At 36.4% G+C, this 18,173-nt stretch overlaps 1 protein-coding gene across 3 annotated transcripts in view; it reads right to left on the bottom strand.

Annotated features, from left to right (window-relative positions):
- The window catches only part of NAALADL2 (N-acetylated alpha-linked acidic dipeptidase like 2), a 1,304,194-nt gene that overhangs the window by 378,499 nt on the left and 907,522 nt on the right, over nt 1-18,173 (bottom strand). For 2 of the 3 annotated variants that reach the window (XM_057737701.1, XM_057737702.1), the window contains exon 9: nt 11,975-12,118. The exons of the other annotated variant lie outside the window; for it this stretch is intronic. In XM_057737701.1, the coding sequence (XP_057593684.1) occupies nt 11,975-12,118 (144 nt within the window). The remainder of the gene's footprint in view (nt 1-11,974; nt 12,119-18,173) is intronic. 3 annotated transcript variants of the gene reach the window in all.

Raw genomic sequence — 18,173 nt, 5'->3', positions numbered from 1 at the left:
TAATAGTCCATGTGTGGCAGCGCCTAGCTTGGTTGTCAGAGCCATAATGGAGTGGGAAAGGCATTCTTGTACAGGAAGAAGGAAAGACATCGAATGTTTACACACAAGGGAACTGATTACTCAAGTACGTATATTCAGAATAATGAGAAGCAGATTTCTCACTATCAGAGATGGGATTTACAAACATGACAGGAGAAAAACACTAGACTGATATGTACTGATAGTTTTTCAGATAGAGAGATATAGATATAAATCTATGTGTGTATATACATTCATATTTATATCAAAATATAGTATCAAAATATATATTTTCCAAGCTTTGTTTACTATGAGGTCTTGAAAGAAGCAACACTCCAATAGTAATAAGCACATCTAGAATCCACATCTTGTTTTCTAGACAGCACTCTCCACTCAAAGGAACTAGGAATCATTTGAGAAAAAGCTGATAACGGGATTGCGGTGAGGAAATACAACATGATTTGGTACACGTTGCTGTGTCAAAAACCAAGGAAATATGCAAAGAGTTCTGAGGATATGTCAAAGGACACAGAAAGAAATTGCTGTTACTGGCTAACGTGGGACAATCTGAGTATCAAAATAGACCTAGGATTGAATTATAATCCATTGAATAAATTAGGAATATAAATCTTCATTATGTAACACATTGATATGATATTTATAAGTAAAGAAACATACAAACAGGAAATATAAAGTTCTTCTTTAAAGTAAAATGCCAACTAATAAAAGAAGGGATGATGGACTTAAGTTACCCCTGGCATCATCTTGGTAATGACTACTTGGGCAAGAAAAGTCAATGAATATTGAAACTAGTAGGTGAAAATAGAAATAGTGGGTGTAAGATGTTTGCATGATTTCAAATGCTTCTGATTATTAAAAAAAAAAGAATAAAGAGTAACTTTAATGGGATCTGGTGGAGTCACTTGAATCAAGTGGTCAAAGTTAGTTTTACCAGTAATGGAACATATTAATATCAGCAATGAGAAAAAACAGTCTCACCTCCGTAATATTGCTGCCCCCTAAGGGTTCAGAGCCTGAATTTATTCACTAGAAACATCAAATCAAATCAGACTGGGGAACATTCTGAAGATAACTGGCATGTAAGCTTTAAATGTGATAAAGCAATGAAAGGAAAAAAAAGAAAGGTAGAAACTGTTCCAGGTTGAAGGAAATTTGAGACTTGATAACTCGCAACACATGATCCTAGTTTAGATCTGTTTGCTGTTTAGGACATTACTGGGACAATTGGAAAAAGTTGAATGAGTCCTATGGAGTGTTTGGTAGAAATACATCAATGTTTAATTCCTGTTTGCAACAGTTCTGCTGTTTGTGCAGGAAAATGTCATTGTTTGCGGGAGAATTCAGATGCAACGGTTCATCATGTCTGTAGTCTACCCTTGGGTAGTTGAGGAAGAAATTTCTTTGTGCTATTCTTGCAAATTTTTGATAAGTTTGAATGTATTTCAAAATAATAAAAATGCTTTTGAAATTAGAAAATCCTGGGGAACCTTTAGATGCAGTTTATTATTCAAAATGTCGGTGCATATGTGTATGTGTGTACGTATTGCTACTTTAACATTTCCAGCTCACATTTACCAAGTGTTTTCTGTCTTTCATGTTCCATAGTTGGATGGCAGCTTTAAATTTGATATGTGAAGTTCAAAAGATTTCAAGTTCAAGTTAACAAAAATGTGTTCCACTCAGAGAACATTTGTATTCAAATAGGGTGAGGCGTGTCAGAGCTAAGAGATATGAAAGCAGATGCCTCTCTCCCGTCCTTAATTTCATTATGTGCAGAAAAAATATCTGCTACAGAAATTATGGTCCAGTGATAATTCTGTCTTTTTTTGTTGCTATTATGAAGGCTCAACCGATTCTAGCTCATCTTCTTCCCCAGTAGCTAACAAAGCTTCATCCCCACCTGAACTATAAACTTACCCAGTATCTAGGAAAAATCCCAACCTTCTTTAGAGAGATTTGAGCATAATTGCTGCTAAGTCTTGAGTCCCAGCTGCAATAATTAAGCATTTGTTGGTTTCCTAGACATAGTTCTTCCTAGAGTTTCTAATTTTAATTAGATGTTTGTCTCATTCTGTGTACCTAAGTCTCTTTCTTGGCTACCTGACTTTAGAATAGAACTTCTAGGATTGAGGCTCTGAATTTTTTTTTTCCAATTTTCTTGCACCCCAGGGACTGGAATCTGCTCTAGAATCACAGATTTGACGACTGGGGCTTTGTAATCTGCTAACATCTTTCCTAAATGCCAACTGATTGCCTAGCTATCTGAGTATAAAATGCTTCTGGATTATATACCATCATAATTTGTATAGCCCATATATTCTAGACTAAGGGTCTTACTTTTTTTGGCAGCAAATAACTAGAAAGTCCACACTAATGTATACAAACTGATTTCAGACCTGTCCCAGACACCTTGTTCTTCCTGTCATGTTGGAATTTTCTCAGAAATTGCATTTCAATATATCCACCAGTAAATGTAGCCTTATGCAAGAGGGTAATTCTAGTCTTAAGATCCAACTCTGTCCACTATGTCCCACCTTACCTGAATCAATGGGGCATGCCTTACCATGTTCTGGATACTGACAAAAACTTCAGCTACAAGAAAACGTTCCTAAAAATTTTTATCCCCTAATTACAATCATGAGTTTTCTATTATAAACTTTAAGAAATTAATTTCAAATGTAGAGTATTAGAAGAGTTAGTTGAATAAAAATCACAAAGAAGCATCCCACAAATCTAGATGATAAGGCACATGCAGGATACTTGACTTGGTCCCACAGACAAGTGAGTGTCAAAAGAAGAAAAAGAGGATCATATTGCATTAGAAGGAATACAATTTTTAGGCCTAGACTGGATACTGGTTTGGATAAACCCATTAAACATGACTAGGGTGATTAGTAAAACAATATATTCTGTATATTAAAAAAAGGTTGTTTATTGTCATAAAAAAGTAGAGATACTTAAACAATTTTCAAAATAATATGTATAGTGTGATCTCATTTTGGCTGTATATGTATGTTTATATATAAATCTACAGGAATGTATATCAATGTGTTCAAAGTGATAATTACTGAGTGTTAAAAATGTATTCTAGACCGAATAGTGTCTCTTAAAATTCATATGCTGAAACCCTCGGCTCCAGTCTGGCTGTATTTGGAGACAGGGCCTTTAAGGAGGTTATTAAACTTAAAAGAGGTCTTAAGAATGGTGCTCTAATCTGATAGGACTGGTGGCCTTACGAGAAGAGGGACAGATACAAGAGATCTGTTACTCCCTCCATGTGTACACAGAGAAAAGGCCACGTGAGGACTTGGAGAGAAGGCAGTCATCTGTAAGCCAGGAATAGGGCTCTCACCAGAAGCCTAATTTTCTGGCACTTTGTGTTTGGACTTCTCAGCTCCACAACTGTGAGAAAATAAATGTCTGTTGTCTAATGCATCCCGTCTGTGGTATCTTATTATGGAAGCCTAACATGACTAATGCAGAATGTGCTGATTTGTTTTCATATTTTTGCTTATCTCTTTTCTAACTCTTAATACATAGTAACCATTTTTGTAGTAACAGAAATTACATTTTAAAAAGAAAAGTAAAAATATGCATGAATACTCTCTAAGTATGCTTTAGCACTATAAAATTTTGGTTCTGAAAAAGTGAGACTAGCAAATAGATATGGAACAAAAACTAGTTGCTTTGTCACTTTCACACGTACTTTCAGGCAACAGTAGCTAACCCAAGTCTTTAGTGAACACATACACACAGACAACTCCACGCATGCATGTAATTGTGTGAGCTTGCACACATTTGGAAAAAACATTTAAAGTTTAATTAAATATTATTCTTTTTAACTAGTAAAATTATCTAAATAAGAAGACATTTTGAAGAGTGTGAACCCCAGAGAAAAAATAGCTTTTACCTTCTTTGTACCCCTTATAAGAGTGAACATTGATAAACACATTTTTATACATCTTTCTACCCAGTCTACATATCACAAATCATGAAACCAGTCAGCAGACTAATCATCTGTCACACTATCTATGCTACATATTTTCCATTTGTCCATCCAGATCTATGTTTACCCTTTACCCCCTCTCTGCCCCAGGAGGCTCACCTCTGTGGAGTACATCTACCTGGCTCCTTTACACTTGGCTTCAAGTTGAGTTTAGTGAATGGAAGGCATCAACAAGTGATCAGAAGGCTGGATAAGAGAATGATTATTTTCCATCACCCTTTCTGGCTGGTCACTTGCTAGCAGTGACTGCATTCCTTATCTGAAAGCCACAGCTCCAACAGTCTACCTCTCCTGCAGCTCAAGGACTTGCCAGTTCCTGTAACTACTCTCTCTTCTTGCATCTGCAGGTTCAGGGGGAGTAACAATGACTAGCTATCCCTTTTCTATTTCCCTTTTCATATCCACACGTCTCCATAGATTCCTGATTAAATTTCCTTGGGTTGCACAGCTTTGGCATATCATCGATTTCCTGATGGCAACCTGATTTATATGTTGACCAATCTGGGTACATTCACCGAGTCATCCATATGTGTTGCCAGGAAATAAATGAATGGCGAGGAGAAGAGTGCCTTTTCTAGTAATATGGTGGGCTAGAATATTCAGACCAACCCTCCCACTGAATGTAATTAAAAATGTTGGATAAAATACATAACAAATCTTGTTAATGACATCTAAGATCTAGCAAGAAAGTAAGGAATTACTAGATCAAAATATAGATTGTGATGGAACCCACATAAGTAAAGTAATAAAACTGCTTTTCAACCTGAAGGAATTTACAAAATCTGGAGAACTTTTTAATCTTGATAGCCTCGTGGGATATAAAGGTCAAAAGAAAAAGCCCTGGGCCTGTCCAAGTTGGGGAGAAGAAAGTAGTTCCAAAAAAAAGAGACTCTTCCTCCATAAAGCAGGAATCCTAAAGGACAGCTCTTCCCACTCCCTTCCAAGGGACCTACCATGGAGCAGAGCAGATGAGGGGGATACCTAAGAAGCTAGAATTCTAGAGTAACTCTAAAAGAATACAAAAAGTATTTATAACTTCTAAAATAGTAGAGGAAAAATATAATGACAAAAAATATAAAACTAAGAGAGAGAAAATAAAAGGAAAACATGACATACGGTACAAAGAAGAAGCCCAAATTAGGGTGAAAAACATAAGCATAAATATATTAGTAATCACATTAAATATAAAGTATTAGATGCTCCAGTTTAAAGATGATCAGATTGTAAGTAAAATGCAAATTATTTGTTATCAAGAAAATATGCTAAAAGAGAAAGATACAGAAAGGTTGAAAGTAGGTTGAAAGTAAAATGATATAGCTTGAAGACACCACCACCACCAACAAAAAAAAGCTAATGTTGCCAAATTAGTATCAGGTCAAATCAAATTTAAGACATGCATTACAGATATAAAGATCACTTTATCTGATAAGTGTTTCAACTAACCAGCAAGATTTGATATATTTGAATTTATAAACACCTAAGAAATGACCTCAAAATATATAAATCAAAAATTGATAGAACTATAAGATAACATAAACAGATCAATACTTACAGTGGGAGATTTTAGCACTAAAAATAAGATACAGAATATCTGAAGGACCTGAGTAAGCTACCTGGTCTAAATGGATGTGTATAATACTCTCTACCTGACAACTACACAATACACCTTCTTTTTAAATTCTCATGGGACACTAATCATATCCTGGGCAATGGAGGAAACCTGAAAGAATTGAAACCATATAGAAATAAAGTGGAAACAATACATTCTAATAAAAATCCAAACTGCTTATCTCTTCTTCAGAAGAGCATGGTATCCCAATTCAAAATATCATATAACTGCCTAAAGCATAGCAGAGAGAGTCAGGAGAGGGTAGTTCCAACTGGAGTAGAACCCCAAAGGACACTTTATGAAGGAGATGGCATTTGCACAGAGCTTTAGAGGGTACTGGAGCTTTACAACTTGCAAGACATATTTGGATAACACTAAATAGAATAATAGGGAGAAATTGTGGATACATACAGGAAATAGCAGGATATAGAATGAGAAAGGCATTCAGGAATCTCCAGCAGTTTCTAGGATAGAAAATGACAACAGTCACCACTGCAATAAAAGGATTGTGAAAAAATAATCTTCCAAATATAAAGATAGGGTATGCTTTGACGGATTTATATATTAACTACAAAGTTTAGTTGGAGCGTCTATAATTTGGAAGGAGTGACAAGTACTTAAAAATGATGTGATAAGAATGTAAGAAACTGTAAAAAATTGCCAAGAAACATTAAAAATTGGAAAATACTTGTTAAAGTAATTTTGCCTAACAGTGTATATTTCAGATTGTCTTTAGGTCTTCCAGCAAACAAATAAACAAAACTCTAGACTGGATCTAAGCTGAATCATTTCCTAAAATCAAAACTGTCAGGATAGAAAGCTGGAAACCTGAGAAGTTCTGGTGAATGACAGATCTGTGTCACCCTCCGTAAATCCAACCTGTACTCCCCGGGAAACAAAGAATTGACTGTACTTTCTGTGGACTTTGGACAATAGGTTTCCCACCGATGTTCACTCTGTTTAAGACCCTTGATGAACAGACCTTCAAAGTGATTTCTGAAGCTTTTTTTCCTTTTGTCTGAGGACTTCAGACTGGCAGCTCATGAAGGTTGATCTTTAGTTCTACAGATTACTCTGCTATAAGCTTCCTGCTCAGACTCCTAGGTTCACTGTGCAACTGGCGGCTTGAAGAGCCATAAAATTGGGGTGTCAGCAGTGCCGTTTAGTGATTCCTAACATCTAGCTTGTCTGTCACAAGACCTATCAGTCTTTCCTACAGTATTCTAGCTCACTGAATTTTTTTTTTTTTTAAAGAGTGGCCATCATGCCTACATAAATGCTATAGAGAAGTTGTCTGAATAAATCACATTTCTCCTCATGCTCTTCTGGATATTTCCCTCCATGATGATGGCTACAAGTTATTAAAGCCCACCCTCCTCTAAAACAAGTTTGTCATTCTCTGACTTTTTTTTAGATCTACTGGGGAATTCTCTTTTACAAAGCTCCCCAAAAGCCAAGCCATACCATATCACATCCATACCACTCCATTATCTACTTGATATACACGTATACACACACACACACACACACACACACACATACACACATATCTCAAGACATTCTTTTACTAGAATAGCACAATGTACTCCTGGATCTTTTCACATACAGCAACACTGAGGCTACTCTGAACAGGATGGATAGTCTCATATGTAACAAGAAGCAATGCTGGACTGATCTGTACTAACATTTCTTGCTGGTGGATACTTCCTGAAAAGCTAATATGTATTATTTGCCAAAAAATTTTTTAAATAACCACAATGTGTAGATAATATGTTCAATACATCTTTTTATATTTCTGTCCAAGAAATAATAATGCATACTTTCAAGTAGATGTTAACAAATTAGAAATATAGGTCTTCAAAATTTATATGATATATGAAAAAATATAAACATCAGAAGATATTATATTATTCTGATGAAAATAATTTTGAAGAACATATAAAATTGTGAATAGCAAAAGTTATATATCATTATGTATGTATGTGTTTATATATATATATAACCCATTTGAAGATATACAGTCCAAATTCACTTATGTGAAAGCATCACTAATGACACTAAGTTTTATGCATCATAGTAACACTTTTTCTATTTATCAAAAGTAATTCAAACATATTAAAATATTTTTTAATATCATTCGTTAATGCTTTTCACCCTAAATTACATTAATGGGTTTTATACTTTCTCATCTCATTTTTTTTTTAACTGTAGTCATGGTTTATAATGACAAGCTCAGATTGATATCTGAAAATTCAAATCTCCATGTATCTACTGACTCTCAAGGACAAAGACTGACAATATATAATCAATTAGTAAGACCTACAAAAAGTAAGGCTGTATGAAAAGATGCTCAACATCACTAATCATCAGAGAAATGCAAGTCAAAGCCACAATGAGGTATCACCTCACACCGATCAGGATGGCCATCATCACAAAATCTGGAAACAACAAATGTTGGAGAGGGTGTGGAGAAAAGGGAACTCTCCTGCACTGTTGGTGGGAATGTAAGGTGGTACAGCCACTATGGAAAACAATTTGGAGGTTCCTTCAAAAACTACAAATAGAACTACCATATGATCCAGTCATCCCACTACTGGGCATATACCCAAAGAAAACCATAATCCCAAATGAAACTTGTACCATAATGTTTATTGCAGCACTATTTACAATAGCCAGGACATGGAAGCAACTGAAATGCCCATCAGCAAATGAATGGATACAGAAGATGTGGCATATATATACAATGGAATATTACTCAGCTATAAAAAGGGATGAGATGGAGCTATATGTAATGAGGTGGATAGAACTACAATCTGTCATACAGAGTGAAGTAAGTCAGAAAGAGAAAGACAAATGTTGTATGCTAACTCACATATACGGAATCTAAAAATGGTACTGATGAACTCAGTGACAAGAACAAGGACGCAGATACAGAGAATGGACTGGAGAACTCGAGGTTTGGGAGGGGGCAGGGGGTGAAGGGGGAGCTGAGACAAAGTGAGAGAGTAGCACAGACATATATATACTACCAACTGTAAAATAGATAGTCAGTGGGAAGTTGTTGTATAACAAAGGGAGTCCAACTCGAGGATGGAAGATGCCTTAGAGGACTGGGGTGGGGAGGGTGGGGGGACTCGAGGGGGGGGGAGTCAAGGAAGGGAGGGATTATGGGGATATGTGTATAAAAACAGATGATTGAACTTGGTGTACCCCCAAAAAATAATAAATAAAAAAAAAAAAGTAAGGCTGTGGAAAATTAAATGGCATCAATATCTAATTATCTAATCAATGCAAAAAATCTGTACATATTTGTTCAGGAAACTTTTCTCCTTTTTCTTTTTTTTTTAATGTCTGAAGTAGATTTATTCTTTTTTTTATGAACTTTTATTGAGATACAATTGACACAGTAAACTGCATATGTTTAAAGTGTACAATTTGATATTTTTTTAATTAGTAATGTATTTATGGCAATCCCAATTTCCCAATTCATTCCCCCCTCCAAGTCCCCCCTCCTCCCGCTTTCTCTCCTTCTTGCCATACCAATACCATCCTCTTCACTTTGCTGAGTCTATTTCACGCATGCAGATATTTAATCCTTTTGTTTAGTTTAAATTTTACAGTATCAGTGGCATAGTTTTTGTTTGCGAGTAACTGAAAATTAAACATAAATTGACTAAAAAAAAAGGAAATGTACTGACATATATATAGCTAATTCAGTAAATTTGGCTTCAGACAAGGCTTTATTTAGGCATCAAATGATGTGGACAAGATTCAGTCTCTCACTCTCTCCACATTATTCATCTACCCTTCCTTGTGTTGGTTCCATTTCCAAGTATTATACTCTCAAGGTCCCAAAAAGGCTACCAAAAGATCCCAGGGCTACTTACTTTCTTGTTCAGCTCTACTGTTAAAGTGAGTCATTACTCAAGTCCAGATATTGAGTCATGTCTCTGGACAAACTTACACCATCCTTGAACCAACCATCATTACTTGGTTGATGTGACATGCTGATAGACTCGAGCCAATTAAGATCTACTTCTACAGCTTAAGATGTGGTCAAACTTACTCATACCTATATTTCTAAGAACTGTTGGCAACAGGTCAAAAAGGAGAAGGGGCAAATGGATGCTGAATAAGCAAGCATGATGGGCAAACTCCACTACATTGCTGTCTGGACTTTAAAGAATTCTGTTTAAGTATATATAAAGGGTTCAATGAGTAAGATAAATAATTAGTTGATTTTACCGCATATTTTTCATGCACTTCCTGTCCAAACTTGAGTGCAGATTTTTCCTACATTAAAACTCAAGACTACATTTATAAAATTCAAGTCAGACATAATTATAACATGCTTTATTTTTTTTAATCTATAACCTACAAGTGTTGCTCTTATTGCTCAAAAACATAGCACTTTATTCTGTAGCCTTTTCATGTCCCATCTTGATACAGATCACAGTGAACAACTAATGTATTCACGTGTTTATTAGAAAACTTAAAAGGTAATTATCTTAGATAGATCATAAGTACTATTGTTTAAAACATTTGGGTAAAGGGTCACTTATCCTACATTTAAGATCAGTTTAAATGTAATAACTCAGGCTGCGTAATCAATATTCAAGAAATCAAAATGTAATATTCCATAGTAAAAAAAAAAATGATGCAAGAAAAATCCATTTTAATGTGAAATGTCTCGATTGAAATATATCCCTGTCTGAAAATTTCTAAAACTAATAATAATCACTACATCCAAGAGGAAAACTTGATATGGCATAACTGCTTAGCAAGCAGGCCTATCTCACTTAGCTGTGCCATTATTATTCAGACGTTTAACATATTTGGGGGAAATTGATATAGTTATTTGATAAGATACTTGCTAATATGACATTTTACAGTATAGAAAAATACTCAGTTATATATGCTACTTTGATTCTCAGAACCATGTAAGATACTAGAAGGGGAGATATCATTCTATAGACACAGACACAGAAAGCTTCCTGCAGGGAGGTAACACATGAGTGGTCATGGAGCTGGCATGAGAACTGCCAGCTCACTGAGGGCAGGGCAGTGGCTGGAACACGGTAGGGGCTCTGAATGTTTACTGAATAAATCAACCAGTTAATTAAGCCTGACTTAAATCTGTTCTTTTCAATGTCCAGTGCTTTTCTTACAAGTAAGCTATTATTATAGTGTTATTTACAAATTTTAATAAATAAAGTTCATTATCAAATTGTGGGGCTTAGCATAGAAGACAAAAAATTAAACAAAACAAAAAGTTCCTCAAGAGCTCCTTCTTTCCTGTTTTGAGGACATAGGCTTAGTATTGTTTTCTTTTTCTTTTCTTATTAGTAATGTATATATGGCAAGCCCAATCTCCCAATAGCACAGACTTTTTTTTAAACCAGTGTCTATTATACTTGCGCATTGTTTTCTATGGTTCCCACTATGTTCAATCAATAATCAGTTTAGGAGGCTCTCAATTTACAGAACTTTCAAAAGCCTATGTCTCTAACAAAGGGCAATTCTGAATATATTCAGGATTTTTTTTTTAAGGCTTTTTCAAAATATTTTTTTATGCTTTTGTTGTCAGGAGAAAACAGATGAGATAAAACATGCGTAGTTGAGCCTCTGGGTCTGGGCACAAAAACAGAGCCCTCAAGTTGAATTTCACAGCGACTAGATACAAATTACACAATATGTAAAGGGAGGCTCTTCTTTAGAAGTCTAATGCTGAGGCTGGAGGCAGAAATAAGATGCAGACCGTGACTTTCATCCCACCACAGGTAGCTTAACTACTTCCGTTTTATCCTATGTGGTCCAACAAGGCCTGACAAACTGCACTGCAGTACAAGAAGCATCTGTCAGGCAATGATGCGTAAAGACAGAGGGATTTTTTAGTCAATTGCAGGAATTAGGCTTTAATGCTTTCTACTAAAAGACTTCATACCCCAGATAGCTGACTGCTAACCCCTGAATCTTGGCAGGCAACAAGGCTGCTGAAGCTGAAACCGAGAAGCTATGTTAAGCAGATTTTCATGAATGTACAAAATGCTTTATTTGTAAAGCTGCTTTTCTTTGTTGCAGTTCAAAATGCTTTTCTTCTTTTTATAATCTCTCAGCTTGGTCACCTCTCAGTCTTTATCGAAATTACTTTTGAGAATGTCCCTTAAAGAGCCAGAGAAGAGAAACAAATACTCATCTCAACAAAAATAAATGTTTTTTAAAAAAAGAATCATCCTAAACACGCCAATGAAAGAGATTAAAAAATGATCATGGGCCTTACAAAAACTGCAAGACACACAGAAAGACATTAAATACTTTACCATTATTTGGAAGTTCTAGAGGGCTACAGGCACCATTTGTGGTTCTATCTTTTGGCAAAGAGATGAGTTTTGCAACGAGAGATGCTGAGATGGGCTGCACTAGTAGAGAGGTGAGGTTTGATCGGTTTTGTCTTAAGCTTCCATCTGTATTCAAAAGAGAAAGAAATAGAATTCTTAGTAAACAAATTAAAAACACTTGAAGGGCAGGTTTTTCTGTAATAAGTATTTAAATGATGAGCAGTAAGTTTATTTTAGCTCATTTGTTTGTTTATTCCTTAGTTATACTGTCTACTTACTAAAACTTATTTGAGATACTTCATAATAAAAATTCACTGCAAATACTATTACGTATCCTGGTTAATGGCAGATTCTAAACAGGCAATTACTTCTGTTCTCCACTGAAATGACAACAAAGGGATAAAAAAAACATCAGTCCACAGGGGCCAAGAAAATAGGAAACACCCTAGCAATAAGATTCTAGAAGCTGGAAAGCAGATTAATAAGTGTCAACTGATGTGACAGACCAAGGAGACCAAAACCTAAGCCAGCAGAAGGGAGAAGCTGAAAAGCAATGCAGTTTGTACCACAGAACCCAGAAAGGCTTGAGAACTGGTAACACCAGGTACCTGTTAAAAAAGGGGTAAAGATGGGGCTGGAAACAGGAGGGTTTGATGAAATTCTGATTGTGAAGGGGTCTCTCCTCCTGAACCCCTCGCTCACGCAGTCAGCATGAACAGTGCTTGGTCCTCCCTCCCTCCCTTCAGCAGAGACGGAAAGCGGGACACTGAACAGAGAGACACCAGGCACAGGGAAGGGTGACTCTCATACTTTAAATGCGGTGGTATTATGACTGCTGAGACGCTCTAGAACCCTTACTCATGGCATCCAGAATCCTTCTTCTCACATAGGGCACTAGAAAATTCACTTGTGGTAAACAGGACCAGGGCAATGAAGAATACAGAAAAATACTGAAAATCTGGAAGTCTCCCAGTAAAACAACTCCCTCAAGACATACTAGACTCACACTTATCAGTCAATACGTCCCACCTACATACAGAACTTCAAGTGACTTATGTTGCCATTCTTACATAGGTGCTCTCTGCTAAGGCCAGTCCTAGAAAGGACCGTGAGCAGCAGACGTAGTGAGGATAAGAGGAAGAAGTCAGGAAGGGGGTCTTTAGGAATACAAAAATAGTGGGAATACCAGATATGTCTTAATATCCTGAGAACATATTTACAGTAAGATCAGAGAATTAGCATCTGAAGAGGTTCAAGGTACATAGAAGAATAAGAAATCTATAAAATCAGACAACTATTAGTTTCAAAGGGAGCAAAAAGTTTTTCGAGAAAGAAATGCAATTGTATGTCGTGAATAATATTCACAGTCACAGTAATATAAATAATGACTTTGTAATACAAAAATTGATATTATTCTTTAGGAAAAAAGAGAAAAGCGCAAACATTAGGGATGAGGGTACATGGAAACTTATGGAAGAAAATTAAATCTTTATCTTTCATAGTGATAAGTTAGTATAATAAGTACAACTGAAAAAAATGAATTCAGCTCTTAAACATACTCTTGAGAGGCAGATACGTAAATATGAAAAGTAGGTAACAACTAAAAATGTTGAAAGCAATTAAGTGCTTGCCTTTGGGACATAGACAAAGGGGATAGAGACACAGGGAAAGATGAGAGAAGGTGACACATTTTCATAGATTAAGCTTTGTAGAAATATCTATTTATCCTATTTAAAAAAATAAAAATTAAATGAAAATAAGGAGAGAAACAACTATGGTAACATCAGAGAAAATGACACAAGTACTCCAAGTAAACAGACTAGAGAGAATAAACTCTGCATAAGGAAAGAACTGAAAAATATATGCTTATTCAGTTTATATATTTACAATGACTCAGAAAAGGAAATTCCCAACAGAGTGACTATTGGGCAGCCAGTAATGTCTGCGAACACAGAGCTATATTTTTCAGAACTTTTATTAGGGAAAATAATTGCCACAGGTTTCTCAGAATTTAATTAGATAGGACTGCAGGGGGTGCAGAACTCAACAATACTGGTATCCAGGCTCCAGGAGGCAGATTATAAATGAAGAAAGTATGTTATGGAAGCATTACCTTAATTTATCATCAGGAAAACCACAAGGGTAAAACATGATATTTAGCTTGGGCCTACGGCAGCCACAGAAGTCATGGCTTTGAAGAAAGAGTAATAAGATTTAAGCTTAGGATCAGTTATGCTGTATACACACAGAGCTGGTCTCATATCTTAGTAGTCCTTTTTATATGGATATACGACCATGCATTTTGACCATCCCGTAGTTCATTGTTTCCTAACTATTTTCATGTCATAGTACCAAGACTGCCTATATAATTTGCAAGGCCCAGAGCAAAATGATAATGTGAGACCTCTTGTTTAAAAAGTGGGAATGAAGAACTTCCCTGGTGGTTCAGTGGTTAAGAATCCTCCTTCTAATGCAGGGGACGTGGGTTCGATCCCTGGTTGGGGAATTAAGATCCCACATGTTACGGAGTAACTAAGCCCATGTGCCACAACTACTGAGTCTGCATGCCTCAAGGAGAGAGCCTGTGTGCCGCAAACCACAGAGCCCACGCACTCTGGAGCCCATGTGCCACAACAAAGAGCCCTCACTCCACAATGAAAGATCCTGCCACATGCCGCAACTAAGACCCAACACAGCGCCCTGCCCACCGCCCCCACCAAAAAAAAAATAAAGAGTGGAAAGGATTTCAATACAGCAATAGTAAGGAACTGAACTGAGTGGGAGCCCTTCTGAGTGTGGGTTGCATGCCCGCGAATCAGGCCCTGCCCTGCATAATTCACATAGAAGATGCTAGCATCCATGCAGCCAGCTGAGGTCAACTGAAGAGGACTTTCAGACCACAAGAAAGTCCTGAGTCACTGTTGCTCCAGGCTGCACCTAGGGCCATGGTGATTAATATCTCAAGGCAGAGACAGCCTGCTTCACTCAGAATGCCAGCTGGGAGGTCCTCATATAGCCATCTCACTCTGCCTCTCCCAGCATGTATTTTCTCCCTCAGCCATTACCTTTGAAACTTATAGGGTACACGGAACAATGAGACAGTATTTATGAGAAACATGCAATCTGTTATTTTGCAGTTTTCATGGATGTTAGGTGCTAACATGTTGCCAACACAAAATGAAACTTCTTAAAAGGCTGCATGATTTCACTTCTCCCCAGTTCAAATACTGAACTTCTCTATTGAACTTGCCACTCAAGGCCCTTCACAATCTCAGACCTTATATTTCCTACATTATTTCCTACTATTCCTCTCCATCTTATGCTACAACTTAAGCTGTCCCTCTACATATTCTGTGATTTATATCCTCCATGTTTTTGCTTAAGCCATCCCTTCTACTTTACTTGCTCTTTTCATGTATCTCATGTGTGAACTATACACTTCCTTAAAAGCCCAACTCATTTTCTCTGACACCTTCAGCTCTATGTGATATATATGCACTTTTTTTTTGCAGTGCTTGCCATTTTTAATTAACATTATCACTATGTAAAAACACTTTGGCTTTCCCCTCTAAACTCCTTATAGAAAAGGACCAAGTCTTCTACATCACTGCATGACATACAATGCTCAGCACATTGCCAGGATCATAGCAGGCACTCCATAATTAATGGGAGAAAGAAAGAGAGAGAGAGAGAAAGAAAAAAGGGAGGGGGGAAGGGAGAGAAAGAGAGAAAGAAAAAGAAAGAAAAGAAAGAAGAAAGAGAAAAGAAAAAAGCAAAGCAAAGCAAAGATGGATGGATGGAGGGAGGGAGGGAGGGGAAAAAAGAAGGAAGTGAGGAGGAGAGGGAGAATGGATTAGCAATTCCTTGAAAACTAGTTCAGTGTCACTAACTTACTGGTTTTCTGAATGCCTAAAATATAGAGAAGGGGAACAACTGAAAAATGTTAGAATTCTATTAATCCTATGCCTGCTGTATATTAGTGCTTTCTCCCCAGCTAACTACTCTCAAAATCCATCCATCCCAATCAACTCACCAATTAACTTTGCTCTAAAATTACCTTTTTGTGGGTAAAAAAAAGTATTTATATCAATAAAATTATATTTGAGATATATTTAAAGTTAATAAAAAATCAATAACTGCATGCCTTTTTTTTTCTCCAGAATGCCCTATTAAGCATCAGAAACATTGTCTTTAAAAGTTAAATGTGAGTGAACCCTAAACAGTAATTGAACATATCAAAATCTTTGATTTTTTTTGTACTGTGTGACTAATAGATTTGCGTTAGTTTTGAAATATCTGAAGTAAGTGGTTCATTAATTTTTCACTTTCAGCTTAAGGGAAATTTGACAAACAGTTTACTTCTAAGAGCAGATACTAAAAGTAGGACTTCACAGGATACTAACACTAAATTATAGACAAAAGTTATTTTAAAAAAACATTTTTTGAAGAACTGAGAGAATTCCATTTTCCTACATGATTAAGAGACCTTGAATGAAACCAAACATATGCACCATTTTTACTCAGTTATATTTTAAAATGTTTATAAACTATAAGAACCCAAGATATGAGCTGGAAATCAGGTGTATTATGTACCTTGATGCAAAGGGTACCATCCAGTAAATATCTGACATTATATTTTACTACTTTAACTTTTAGATTGTAGCATTTTATCATACCCTGTACACTGCGTGTGCTCGATAAAGACTGACACTATGTTTTATTTTAGTAGATAGTTCTCTCTTCATTTCATGAATTTTATAATCCAGATAAAGATTCAAATCAATCTGTTCCATTCAATAATCCAGTCCTCAATATAATGCCACTTGCATGTAGTAGGAAGAGGAAACCAGATATAGAGAGTCCCAAAACTGACTCCATCAGTGACTCACTGTTTGAAATGTAATATACAAATAATTTCACTATGAGAAGACAGTCATCGCATCTACTATACCTGAACAACCAAGGTAACACTGATTGGCTGAAATAAAAATAATACATTCGCTCAGAGGCCTAGAGCCTGAAACATAGTGGCTGACACTGAGAAGAAATGAGGTTAAAAATAAGTAAAGTGGTTTCTAATTGTACACATGTAACAGGCTTTTCATTATGCTTTTCAAACCGTTGATGCCCACTTCAAGCCCATCTGCGTATAAAGAAACCATGTTAGCTGCCAGCACTTTTTCGTGTGGCAAGATGGAATTATTTTAAACTCAACTGAATCACGAGTATATACAGCAAATGCCAATTACCCAGAGTATCAGAAAAGATAAACCTTCAGAGACCAGAAATCTTAGACACTGGGATCCTCAGAAATGAGGCACTGAGAGGAGAGATAAGGTAAAGAATCTGCTAGTAAGTAAAATAAGAAGGGCCTTGTGTGGCTTGGTTATGAGATGTGCTGCCTTCGGGGAGAGGAGGGAGAGGATTGGAGACAGAGGACAGCGCAATTTCCAAACTGAGGTGCATACCTCAACCCTTGGCACCTGACTCTGTGCTTGTGTGTGTGTGTGAATATGAGATCCGTGCTGCATGATGTAACCATAGACCCGATTGAGCCTTCCTAGTCAGTGTATAGTTCCTGGACAAGCAGCATGGGCAGGACTGTTAGAAATACAGGATCTCAGGCCCCACCCCAGCCCTTCTGAATCAGAATCTGTAGCCTCACAAGATCCCCAGGTGACTCATATGCACATTAGATAAGCAATGGCCTAAATCATTATGTATGTTTGTGTAGCATAATTGATATAATTTTTATAGCAAAGAAGATATAAAAAGTGGGATGAAGAGGATGAAGAGTAACAGACCGTGTTTGCTCACCTTACTCCAAACTAAGGATGACAGAGCCATTGACTATATTAACAAATCTAAATCAACAGTTTTGTCAGAGGGTCTCCTTCAAAAGAGGTAACAAGTCTGTGCACATGCTATCACTAAATAAAATGTTTAAATTGGATTGAGAGCATTTCTTTTTGGTTCTGCCCTTTTCTCAAAGATAAATTTGTTGATTTAAAGATCAAAATTACATTTACAACCCTTTATTTCCATCATGAATAAATATTACAATAGCTAACTGATTCGACTTTCTTTTCTTCATTTTCAGCTATTCTAATTCATTATAGGAAAAGACTGACAAACCTAAACTGTAACTACTTCCCACTTGCCAGAGAACCAGGTAATCAAA

The sequence above is a fragment of the Hippopotamus amphibius genome, chromosome 6 (genome assembly GCF_030028045.1).
Source record: "Hippopotamus amphibius kiboko isolate mHipAmp2 chromosome 6, mHipAmp2.hap2, whole genome shotgun sequence".
NCBI classification, from domain to species: domain Eukaryota; kingdom Metazoa; phylum Chordata; class Mammalia; order Artiodactyla; family Hippopotamidae; genus Hippopotamus; species Hippopotamus amphibius.
The sequence above is the reverse complement of the archived record's forward strand: the minus strand, read 5'-3'. Positions and strand labels throughout refer to the sequence as shown.